Consider the following 12,681-nt stretch of genomic DNA (forward strand, 5'->3'; position numbering starts at 1 on the left):
AACCCCCAGATCCCTCCTTGCTTTGGAAAGCTGCAGCCAGATGAATAGATGTCCCTCTCCGCCTCCCCACCGTGCAAGGCAAATGACTTCTCTCTGCTCTACAGATGCTAGAGATGCTGGTGACATAATTTTCCAGAGCGACTGCAACTCCTGTTAGTATTTAAAATTCAAACCGTGACACCCTGCCTGGTCTCCCCGGAGGAAAATCAGATGCAGCTCCCTGGCGGTGCAGCGGCAGCAGGAGGAGGACATGGCATCTCGGCAGCAAACCGCACGTGGCAGCCGTGTGGATGAGGCTTTCATGGGTGTCGTAAAAACCATACAGCAAACCCAGCCTGGGATGCGACGCCGTGGTCGCCCGGCCCCCGCTGCTGTACTGGCTTTTCGGCTTAAAACCCTGAAATTTTTAGACTGAGCTTGGGTGTAACAGCTGGGTTTGGTGCCGGTTAATGCTCCGTCCGATGCATTTCTCCCGCGCCCGTGTGTGTGCCGCCATGGATGCGCCTGTGTACTTTGGGGACAGCAGGAGGTACACACAAAAAGAGACATTTTATTTGTGCGAGATTTGATTAAAATCTTGGAAACAGGTTTCAGATGGCAGTGAAAGCTGAAACCAGGGGGGACTGAGCCGGGGTTGCTTTTGTTACCGCAATTCTGCTTGGCTCTGACCTTTGGGCATCCCAAAGTGAGGGAGAAGGACTCATCTGCGGGTGCTGGAGACATCACCAGGGCTCCATTCTCCTCCTTGGGAACTAAAACCCCTGCACCCAGCAAAGTTCCACCAGGCAGAGCCGCTAAAGCCCATCATGCTCCCTGGACACTCGGAGATTAACAAAGAAAATTCTATTTAAGTAAATTCAGTGCGTCGAAGCCAGCAGAGGCAGAATTTAGATTAAAAACTGTCCGTCCCCCCCCGTCTCTTTCAGATCGCAGGGCTAAGGCTTGTCCACAAACACGTCTGCAGAGCTTTACAAACACGTTTTGCTTTACACATGTGAGCTTTTCTCTAGATGTGGGCCACTGCTGACTAAAATAAGGCTTCTGCAAGCATTAGCAGGCTTGGGGCTTTCTGGCTGTTTTGCCTTCTGAAGAAATTTTACCCAGTAGCTACAGTCTAACAGGAAAAAAAGCAGACAATGTTTCAATGCTAAATCTGCCCAGTGCAAGATATTTGGAAGGAGAAGCCTTGAAATGCACATTTTGGTTTATTTTGGTGTTTAAATAGAAACCCTCCTCTGGCACTTTGCTTTTTAAATTTTTTTTTTTTTTTTTTAAATTTGAAAATAGACCGTTTGTTTCCCCGATGACCTCTCCCTGGGAATCACTTTTAAGTCTTCCCTGTTTTGACATGTTTGTGCAGAGCTCAGCATTCACCTTCCTGAACCGAAACCTTATCCCCTGCTACTGAAAAAATTGATTCGCGGGGTCTGTGCAAACCCAGCCCCACAAATCGAGAAAACGGGGGGGCTCGGTGATGGGTACTCCCTTGTATCGCTGAGATAAACATACAATTCTACACACACCTCACCTTACCCTGGTGCTCTTTGTGGCTTCCCTAAGGAGGTCATCTCCACACAGGGTTTTTTTTTTTTTTGCGAGTGATTCAGTGTAAAAATTGGGGTTAGAATCGTTTTCTTAGCCTAACTCTGACTCATCTTCCCATAGCACCCGGGAGCAGTGAACTGCCGTTTAACCAGCCGGCGGAGGGGAGGATTCCTGGGTGGTCCCTGTAACCACAGAGCACAGAAAGCAAAGCATTAAAATGTAACATGAGGATGAAGGGAAAGGGGCACCGAACCACTTTCTCCCAGCGTTATCTCAAAGCAGCAGATGGGGAACAGAGATAGCGAGGGTGGCTGCTCATTTTTCCATGCCCTCTCCAGCCAAATCCAGTAAATAATGAAGTGTAATTTGCCAAATAGCCTTTGAATGTATTATTTGCTTTCGAAGGTCATGATATTTCCACCGTGGCAGGGAATCCTTGATTTATGTGGTGGGGGTTAAGGGAGGGAATCAGGTCCCGAGAGGCTTGGTGTCAGGGCTTTTACTAGTCCTACCTGAGCAAAGAGTCATGCAAATCATTCCATGACTAACCTTAGAGGGAGCTGCAAATAGAGGAGGTGAATTTGCATGATGTCTTTTCACAGAATCACAGAATGCTATGGGCTTGGAAGGGACCTCTAGAGATCATCCAGTCCAGCCCCCTGCCAAAGCAGGTCCACACAGAGCAGGTTGCACAGGAACGTGTCCAGGTGGGTTTTGAACATCTCCAGAGAAGGAGACTCCACCACCTCTCTGGGCAGCCTTTTATTTGGGGACAACAGGGAGAAAGGTGCAAAGATGGAGACAGAAAAGTGGTTCCCTTTGGTTTGGTGAAGGAATCGCATTTGGTGCATCCGGCTGATGATTTGGGGACACTTTGCAGCGTGGTCAACCTCCCCCTGTGCCGCAGAGCTGCAGGTGGGTCCTCATTGACCCAACCCCTGGTTTCCCGCTTCCAAAAAAACCCCAACATTGTGTTGTTTGAGCCTGAAGTGATGCCTGTGGATTTGGCTGTGGAGGATTTGAGTGGAGCGGGAGCCCCAGACTGGTCAGACTGGAAAGATGCTGGGCTGCTGGTGCTCAGCGGCCGCAGCGCTGCCTTCAGCCCTGACTCACCATTGCATTAGGGATGCGCTCAATGTTGCTTGAAACAAGCACCCGCCAGTGTTTTGCAGGTTTATTAAATCAGAGCCTAAATTAACTTAGGGCGATGGTAAGCTGGGGTAGCTGGGATTTCCACAAAACAGAGAATTCTTTGACTTGATGTCTACGTCCAGACATTTATGAAAACACCAAAAGAGCTTTTGCGCGTTGCCGTTTTTCCGCTGAGAACAGTTTTCATTGAAAAATTTCCGATAGGTTACAGTGCTAAACCAGCCTCAGGTGGGAGATTTACATATGAGACCGATAAAGTTCAGTCGTTTGAGATGGTGGTTGGATGAGGCTTCCCTTCCCTGCAAAAGATGTTTTTCAGGAATGCTTAAAATATATGAAAAAGGGCCAAACCTTTATTCAGATGGAGGAGGTTTGGTTTTTTTCAAACGGTTGCTTTTGTTTATTAAACTCTTTGGCTACAAATATCCGCCTCCTTCCAAATAAATTAGAAAAAGGGAAAAAAAAAAAAGAAAAGAAAGGAAGAGCTTTGCTTCTCATCAGGACTTACTCCAAGGCCCGGCTCTTGGCTTGGCCCCGCGCTCTCCCATGGGGGCGGCTGAGCATTGTTCAGTGACTCACCCCGAATCGTGTCGCTCCCTGCTATGGACTGCGCATGATGTAACTCTGTGCTAATGTGGGATTTTCCAGCTCTTTTGTTTTTCCCTCCCTCCTCAAATGGGTTTTCTGCCGGTTCTTCATCCTGCCTCAGCCTGCTGTCAGCTTACATGTTTCCAGGATTGCCCGTGAATCTTGAAAATTTAATTTTGGCCTTTTGCTTCTCTTTGGGCTGGCATGCTCAAAGCTGGAGTGGTGATTCAGAGATGCTCTTCTCCCTGTGTTTCTTGGTCACCCTGGTGTAGGACTCTTTACCTCCATCTATGTCTGGAGCTGCTCAGCTGTCTCCCAGGCTCCAGACGCCACCTGGGGTGATGAACCCCAGCAGGCTGATGTCTGGAAAGGTCTTTGATATCACTATCAAATTTCCAGTAGCACATTCATGGTTGGCTCATAGGGAGACCACGTGCACCATGTCACCTACCTCACCAGACCTGGCTTATGCCCTTGTACAGGCTTATTATAAGCACAAGATTGTGTTTCTTGCATTTAAGAAGTCTGCTCATGGACTTTGCAGGGTTTGGGTGTAGGGCTGGAGGGTCTGGGTGTGAAAATTTCAGAAGAAAAAAAGATTTCTCTGTTTTTCTGACAATTCAATGACCAGCACGACTCCTGTCGTCTTTCCCAGTCTCATGTCCTTACGGCCATTTTTCTCTCCTTCTTCTTTCAGATATGGAATGTGCAGATGTGCCTTTATTAACTCCCAGCAGCAAAGAAATGATGTCTCAGGCATTGAAAGCCACCTTCAGCGGCTTTGCGAAAGAGCAGCAGCGGCTGGGGATCCCCAAAGGTAAGACATGGCTTCCCAGAGAGCAGCCGTGGTGGAGACAGAGACCATGTCCTCCTGCCAGGCTGCCCTTCTCCACATCTGCCACCTCTTGTGTTGGTGCTCTTCAGGTAGTATTGCCTTGATTTTTTTCCAGAAAAAATCTTGGCATGCAGGCAAAGCCTTTCAGTACTTTGCATTCTACACCTGGCTGACAGATTGTGCCTATCTGTCCTGCTAACTTCTGCCGGATGGCTGCTCTTGTGACTTTGGGGACCTGACCTGCTCCTTTTGGAGGCAGCTCCAGGACTTCTATTTGCAAGTCATCTCCACTATATGGAGAAGCAGCAGGGACCTTTCACAGGAGGCTGATGACAGGGAGAAACCAAGCGAAATAGAGAAAAGGGTGGGAGAAAGGGTCAGAGAAACGGTGGAATTGTTCAAAGTCCCAAACAAAAAGAAAGCTCGTTCCGTGTGTGAAATAGGGTTGATCCAAACTGTAATTATGGTGTTCCCTGCCCACATTTTACCCTTGTGCCAATGGACTGTCAGTCTCTATGGGATGAAACTCTGCAGGTGCTTATCCCCTGGGACAGCTCTAGCACTGTTGGTGTCCTTTTCTCCTGGGGAAATGGCTTGTGGTTGCTCATTAATGGATGTCTTCTACAACCCCTTGGTGCAGATCCCCAGCAGTGGACGGAGACGCACGTGCGGGACTGGGTGATGTGGGCGGTGAACGAGTTTAGCCTGAAGGGAGTGGATTTCCAGAAGTTTTGCATGAACGGAGCTGCCCTCTGTGCCCTGGGCAAGGAGTGCTTCTTGGAGCTAGCGCCGGACTTTGTGGGAGACATCCTTTGGGAACACCTGGAGATCTTGCAGAAAGGTGAGTCCTGGAGTCTCCAGGGTGAATGGCTCATGCTGTCCTGGCTGGCCTGGTTTTGGGTCTTTCCAAAGACCTTGGCCGGCAGCTGGGCTGTGCAATGAGGTGTTCATTTTAGGCTTTAATCCCAAGAAAAGCAGCTTTCAAAGCCCAACTATCCAGTAAGATTTCAAACGGGCATCCCAAGCGTTGGTGGGCAATGCAAATCCTGGCACTGCTTGAAAGAGGAAGGGTGTTTGCGCCGGCCGCTTGGCAGGAACCCACAGCGGGCAGGGACGCTCTGCTTGCCTGGAAACGGCGGTGGGATTTTCCAAAGCATTCTTTCCTTGGCTCATTCCGCTCCTGTTGTGAATTTTACTACTTCCTCCGGTAGAACTGGCTACAACAATACCACCAAAATCCCACCCTAATTTCCCAGTTGTGATTGGAAGTTGCTTTTCTTTGTTTCATGTCCCAAAAGGCGTCATGGCATTTTAAGAGTGGCCGTGTCCCCTGCTGGAGAAGCCATCTCTGCCAGTCCCTGCATGACAGCATTAATTTTCATAGACCGGGGACACACACATTGCTCTTGGGTGTTGATTTTCATAGCATCTGGATGCCCAAGCAACACTTAACAGTTTCTAAAGGGTGGGTGAAGAGCTTAACACCTTTAACGGAACCACAGGCAGGAGCAGCGACAAATCTGGGCTTTGTCTCTGGCTCATTTTTGTGCAGAGCTGTTTGCTTTCCTGGAATATCCCTCGCGCTGTCATAGCGACCCTGCGTGCTTGTCAGCGGGCCTCTGCTGGTGGCAGGAAGGGGGGGGGGGGGGGGGGGCAAAGTTATGCCTTCCAGGAAACCATTGACAAATGGATGTTAATTGCTGATTACTAATTTTACTGCTACCTGTGGTTTGCAAAAGGTAAACACGGCTCTTCCCAGGGTCTGTGTGCGACAGGCTGTTTTTCTGCTCTTTGACTCTCTATCTGGTCTCTTCTTCTCGTTTTGCATAATTTTTATTGAGTGCTTATATCAACAGCAAGCAGTTTAACCAAACAAAGCAAAATGTTGCGGTCAGTCCAGTTTCTCCTTGCTGGAAGCCATTGCCTAGAACGTAGCCGTGCCTTCCCGCAACCCTCCCCTCCTTCCTTCATTTGGGCTCTAACCCGCTGGAGAGGGTGCGATGTGCTGCAGGTACTGACCGAGGCAGTAGAGCTGGCTTTGCAGCTCCTTCCTGCAGGTTCCCCACGGCACGGAGATGAACTTGGTGCTGGAGTTTCACAGTAGGGATCACCTTTCCTTATAGCGTTGACCCAAGCGGGTGTGAGGATGCTGTAGTCGCGAGGATGCGAAAGGCCTGAGACAGAGACGAGCTTTTAGAAAGAAACTGGAAATCTTTGTGCCCATTGCAGCTTTTCTTCCAAAAGGATGAGAAAGAATAAAGCTGAATTTCTTTATTTTGACACTGTTGGTGTAGCCCTGGGAACCAAGAAGTCCCTGTTCTGGGTTCAGGTTTACTTGTGACTTTGTCACCTCTTGCATAAGCTGTCTTAAGCCTTCGCTTCTATGGCGGGTTCTTCACACGTTTCCCAGAAGGGCAGTATCTGCAAAGTATTTGGAGAGTAACTAAGAAGAGCTTCCAAGAAATAACCAGCCTCACCCCAAGGACTAATTTCTGTTCCCTGTAAGTCATGGGACTCGTCTTACTGATAGTACATCTCCAAACCCCTGAGAAGATCTGGGTTCTGTTGTGTTTGTGCAAAATTCTCCCTGACGCATCTCTCCCCATGCAAGAGGAGATGGTTGTCTCCATTTTGCAGCTGAGGACATGAAGCGTGAAGAAATCAAGGTTTCCCCAGGCTTCACCCATGGAGTCAGGGTCCAACTGGCCAGTCCCTGGCTCTTCCGTCTTCCCCAGCCACCCACCATCATCGCTTGGGGGTGTTGATGCTGGGAGTGGTGGTTAACCCCAAAATGTTTGGCTTTACCTATAGCGGTGGGACCGCCGGCATCAGGTCACGCTGGGACAGGCTGTGACCTTGCTGTCCCTCCTGCGAACATGCCTCCCTTGTGAGCACTTTGAGTGACTCACGTACCACAGGCTGCTCGGGGTTTAAAAACGGCAGCAGATGGGCGACTTTTCCCTGCCTGGATTTGGGTATTTTCAGGCATATTTTTCCAAATTTCTTCCTAAAATAACCTCTTCGGTTACCAGCAGTCAGCAGTGCCCTCCGCTTGACTGTAAGCGTAGCTGAAGGTTGCTCTCCTTCCCTGTGGTCACCCACCCTGCCCCTTGGCAGACACCGTGGGGAGAGGAAAAGAGCGTTTCTCATTAGGTCTCTCTGTTTGCACAAAACCTCCTTTTGTTAGAGAATATTTTCCACTCTGCAATCCCCAGGAGAGAGGGCCAAAATTAGGCTTCTTGCAAACGAACGTGCGTTATCTTTGGTTCGGTCCTCTTTAGCCTCAGCAGAAATAAACACAACCCAGCGTTGTCTGTGTGTTTTTTATTTTGGTTACCCTCTGTAAAGAAAATAAAATCTGCCATGCCGGTATCTCTGCCCACACGCCGTGCTGGAACGAGTAAGGTGTTAATGGAAAAACTGGTCAGGGTAGGAGCAATGTGGCTTTTATATGGGAAAGCAAATTCAGCGCCAAGCCCAGGAGCCCCAAAGTGCTCGGAAAAAGCAGAGAATCTATGCTTTGATGCAAAACGTGCTCTTTCTCAGTGAATTATGCCTATAGAAAGGCTAAAATTTTACTTGCTGCCCATACGTAGACCACGGGGTCTGTATCAGGAGCTGGGTGATGGACAGTGCGGCGAAGCTTTTTTGAGCATAGGATCTTCTGCCTCCATTAGGTGCAAGGCAAAAGGGGCTGCGTAGGCTGGGAATTAGCATTAATTTGGGGTTGTAGGAGCTGGTTTTGGTATGCATTACCCACTCACTTGCACACACCTACTGCTGCTCTAAAAATAGGGCCTTTTTCAGGAAAACAACTGTCCTTGTGTGGTGCATATTTTTTTTTCACGAGCTCATACATGTAAGTGTGATAAGCAATCCTCAAGAGAGTGAAAGACGAAAAAATTAAGGCAAGCAAGGAAATTATGCAACTGGTATTTCAGAACCACCTGGAGCCTCTGATTGAGAAAGATGTTGCAGTTTTGTTTTGTTTTGTTTAAATTTGGGCATGCCTGCAGCAAGAATCCCCAAAGGAACCCAAGTTCATCGAGCACTTGTTTCGGTGGGATTTCAGCTCCAAACTCATTTCTGTGCCTTTGAATGTCCCAGTTTAACCCGGAGAGGAACATTTTAGGAAGTTCAGACCTCTCTGCGTTACAAGCAAGTCTTGCGAAGCACAATATGCCTGTGGACATGTGACATTTCCTTCCTTTTCTCTTTGCAGAAGAGGTAAAACCCTACCCAGCAAATGGAGTGAATACGACATATCCAGAATCCCGCTATACTTCAGACTACTTCATTAGTAAGTCTCAATTATCAGTATCATTCTGGTGCTTCCAGGCATGAAAGTGCCATCTATGAGAGGTTTTTCAGCACCGCATGAGGATTGTACCAGGCAGTTGTTGCTCTGTCATGGCAGAGCATGAAAGGTGTGTCATTTTGTCTTTCCTAGTGGTTTGGGTTTATTTATTAGCCATCTTTTGGCGCCTTGAGGTGCCGTAACCTGATTTTGGAAGCACTCTTTGTTTGAAGCTGTAGCTCAGTAGACCTGAAAAGCAACCTCAACACCCCAGAACATTAGCAATTTAAAAAAAAAAATATTGAAAAAGGGGGTGTATGGGGGAAGAAGGCTTAATTCTGAATTGCCAGGTAGGAGCCTAGCAAGGAAAGAGATGAGTCATCAATCTAGACTCCTGCCCTTCCCATTGCCATTGGGGTGGAGACGTTCTTTAAGGGCATTTGAAATCCATGGTGTATTTCACGAACCAGCAAAAAAACCCAACTCACATGAATTGGGATTCCAGGCTCTGACCAGTGAGGAGAGGAAGTGACCATGGAAGTGACTCATCTGTCACAGTTATCAATGAAGCTTCTTTGCCTTATAACCCCTTTGCTGAGACTGTGCTCATCATGATTTTCCAGCTTTTTCCCACTAGCAGCTTGCTTGAGAGGAGTTTGGCGTAATCCACATTGATGGTGGTTGAGGATTTCTTATTTTAAAAAATTGCTGCAATTATAAGACACAATCTCTCTGTAGCTTTTAGAAACCTTACTCAAAATTAGTGCCCAGTTGCTCCAGGTGTTTTATATCCAAAGACAGTCTCCTCTCGCACCACAGACCTCAGATCTCACTGTGCCGTGGGAGACTGGAGGGGGAGCGAGCAACGCTTGCTGCTTGTGTGTGGGTTCTTTCTGACGCTCCCCTTCTGCCTGCAGGTTATGGCATCGAGCACGCACAGTGTGTGCCTCCCTCCGAGTTCTCTGAGCCCAGCTTCATCACAGAGTCCTACCAGACCCTCCATCCCATCAGCTCGGAAGAGCTCCTGTCCCTCAAGTACGAGAACGACTATCCCTCAGTCATCCTGCGTGACCCGGTCCAGACGGAGTCCCTGCAGACAGACTACTTCACGATCAAGCAAGAAGTAGTAACGCCAGACAACATGTGCATGGGACGTGCCAGTCGAGGTAAAGCTGGGCATCTCCCAGGGTTTGCTTGTGTTCTTGCCACTTCTACCTATGTCAACATTCCCTTCTGTAGGAGATGTATTTTGGGGGGACCAAGGCCATCAGCGTACTGGGCAATGCCAGTAATGAAGCCATATCTCTGATGAGGTTGAACTTCCAGATGGATTCCCTGATGGCTTTGAGCCCTCCCTGCCTTTCTGTCTGGGGAAAACATGAAGAAGGTCTTTCTTTTCTCTACTCTGCTGCCTGGTTTTGCAGCAAAAATGTAGCATTTCTGGCTCTGTACTTTGATGTCAAACTTGAGTGAAATGGAAACAGGCTTTAAGGTTATTAGGGAGGACAGAGACTGCTGTGTGGTTGTATAAATCTCATTTTCCTAGAAGACCGGTCAAAACCCCACAAATCCTTCAGAAGTTCTCATCAGGAATTACTGTCCAAGGCTCTGAAAAGTTTTACACTTGGTGATTCAAAGTCTTTATCCATTATCTCCATTGATTTTGAGGTCTGTTTGTTTGAACTGATAATCTGTTCTGTTGAACCCAAGCCCCGTGCTTTGTTAGGAGATGCAGATGTCATGGGTTGAGTTGGCGGCAGAGCTGAAGGACCCCCTGAATCTTTGTGCTGCAACCCTACATCTCCAAAGAGTTATAGGTACATGATTCCTGTTTGAGATGATGGGATTTAAACACCTAAACACTTTTGAGGATCTGAGCCCAAATGCCTTTTCAATTAATATTATTAAATTCTGAACACATGGGGCCCAGATGCCCAACTACTTTGTAATTACATCGCTTAATGCGAGGCTGAGGATCTGGCTCACAGTGTATATTCAAAGCCAAAATTTAATCCATAGAGCTCAAAGTCACTTACAAAGGGGTATCGTTATCTCCCGATTCCAGGTAGGGAACCTGAGGCCCGGGGAAGAGATCTGACCTGCCTGCAGTCGCGCCCTGAATAGAATCCAGGTGTCCCCATGCCTAAAATTCATTATAGTGACATGTTGCTGTGCGCCAGGTTTGATGTTGGAATGTTTAAACCCATTCATCCGGCTCCGAGAGCTGAAGATGTGCTGGTTCCCTGTGAAAGCTGCAGCCCCTTTGCAGGTCTGCATCGCACACGCGTTGCCCAGCGGAGCTCATTTTAAGTTTCTCATTCTTTTTCCAAGCTGGGAGAGCTAATGACAGGAAAGTTATTATTTGTATTATTACCTCTGCTTCTGCTGCTGGCTGAGTGTTAATATGACAGAGGTGACTTGGACGATACGGTGAGCCAAAAGGGCAGGGGTGTTATAATTTTAGGTAAGCTCCTCTTTCTGGGGCTGTTTTTCTGGCTGTCTTTCATCAGCGGCTTTCCCTTTTCTTGACCTTTTCTTTACCATAGGTGATTTCAAAATAATTCTCACTGAAACGCAATGATTCAGGCATGCTTTTGCAATTGTACCTGGAGCCTGTTCTTACTGGCGAGCTTGAAAAGGCTCCAGGGGAAGGAAGAAAGAGCCCTTAACTCTGCATTGGGGCTCAAGGTGCCCTGGTGTTAGCAAACACTTTAACAAACTAATTGCAATTAAAGAAATGCAACAGGCTATGGCCATGCTTACGCTAACGCTACATTTCAGCCATGTGGCATAAATCCTCCCAGAGTGGTATAAAGAAGCCTTAACATAAAGCAGAGTCCAGTTTATTTATATTTACGTACGTCTTTACCTTCCACTGTATTAAAAGATTAGTCTGTCGCAAAGTCAAGCGTTTCAGCAGTGGGAAATTTAGGATGAAGGTTTTCCAGACAGTCGCCTTTTGTCTTTTCTTTGTGTGGGCTTTAGGAGTTAATTTTGTGGTCCCATGGGAGTTTTTTCACTCTGCCTTATCAGCGAGGACGTCTGGTTGGAAAGTGCAGCTGCCAGACTCTTAACAAGTTTCTCCCGAGTAGGTGCAAGGCGTGATTTTTCCAAAGGCTCGCATTTAGGTCAAATTTAGGTGAATTTTCAGTGAAATGACCCAAGTCACGTCTCCAGCACTGCGGCTGTTCATCTGGCAGATTTTTAATTCCTTTTCTAAATGAGCTTGTGCCGCAGGACTTCTCAGGGAAGTGGTTATGCCAATTAATGAACGTGCAGAAAGCGGTGTTAATTTTCCCCTTGCAGGATTCAGGAAGTGATTGAAGTGTATGCTGTGAAATTCTCAAAAAAAAAAACAAAAACAAAAACAAAAAAAAAACCCAGAAGAAAAAAATAAAATGAGTTTGTAGCATGGATATTACCAGCGGAATCAAGCCAATGGGGCCAAACTTCAAATGATTCCAGGCCAGAAGTCGGGGCAGAGCCCACGGTAGTTGAGTCTTTTCACAGCAAGTGCTCTTCAAACTACAACACAACAAATATTTGGGGGTGCGTGCCAGCGCCCTTCCACGTTCCTCTTCCCCTGTGATTTACTCTCTGGGCCCAAGCTGCGGGTAGCGCTGCCAGTGGAAATTTCTCCAGGAGTTCTTGCACAATCCCAGCAGCTGTTTTTAGCCCGGTTTGGGAAATTAGTGAACTTGAATGATCCTGTTACGCTCTGAGTTTGTCAGTAAAGATGTTGAGCAATCGGCAGCGTACGGGAGATCAGAGGGAGCAATTTCAGTTTGTTCTTTGGATCCTTTTTTGGTTGTTTTACGTACAGAGGGTATACTTACGCTGTCTCTAGTGGGTGTAAAGCAGCATAGCGCTGCTGAGGATCTGGCCTCTCGTGTTCTGGTCTTGACTAAAAATACCCCAGAGAGCAGCCTTGATACAACCCAGCTGTGCTCACCTTACCAGAACTGGAAAAATAGCTGTTTGAGCTCTCAGCCTTTTGCTCTCCTCCTCCATCAAATCTGCTGCTGTTTTGGGATTTGGCGGGTGGAAGCTGGTTGTAACATATGGCAATAAAAGGCTGCTGTATAGTTTTGTGGGAAACATCAAAAGTAAAGAAGCTGGGTGTCCAGTGCCCTTGAATACACCCGAGCAGCATTTATATATGGCTGGCAGACATAATATGGGACTTATTGGAGACCTATATCTTTCAGCAGCAAGAGCAAGAGGTCCTGGCACCTAAACTGAGCCTTGAATATCTGTCTGAAGT

The 12,681-nt window shown here is 47.6% G+C and overlaps 1 protein-coding gene across 5 annotated transcripts in view; it reads left to right on the forward strand.

Moving 5' to 3' along the window:
* Positions 1-12,681, forward strand: part of ETS1 (ETS proto-oncogene 1, transcription factor) — an 80,552-nt gene that overhangs the window by 51,162 nt on the left and 16,709 nt on the right. For 4 of the 5 annotated variants that reach the window (XM_074162542.1, XM_074162543.1, XM_074162544.1 and 1 more), the window contains 4 exons: positions 3,983-4,102; positions 4,761-4,961; positions 8,343-8,420; positions 9,335-9,583. The exons of the other annotated variant lie outside the window; for it this stretch is intronic. In XM_074162542.1, the coding sequence (XP_074018643.1) occupies positions 3,983-4,102; positions 4,761-4,961; positions 8,343-8,420; positions 9,335-9,583 (648 nt within the window). The remainder of the gene's footprint in view (positions 1-3,982; positions 4,103-4,760; positions 4,962-8,342; positions 8,421-9,334; positions 9,584-12,681) is intronic. 5 annotated transcript variants of the gene reach the window in all.

The sequence above is a fragment of the Numenius arquata genome, chromosome 22, assembly GCF_964106895.1.
Source record: "Numenius arquata chromosome 22, bNumArq3.hap1.1, whole genome shotgun sequence".
Classification (NCBI taxonomy): domain Eukaryota; kingdom Metazoa; phylum Chordata; class Aves; order Charadriiformes; family Scolopacidae; genus Numenius; species Numenius arquata.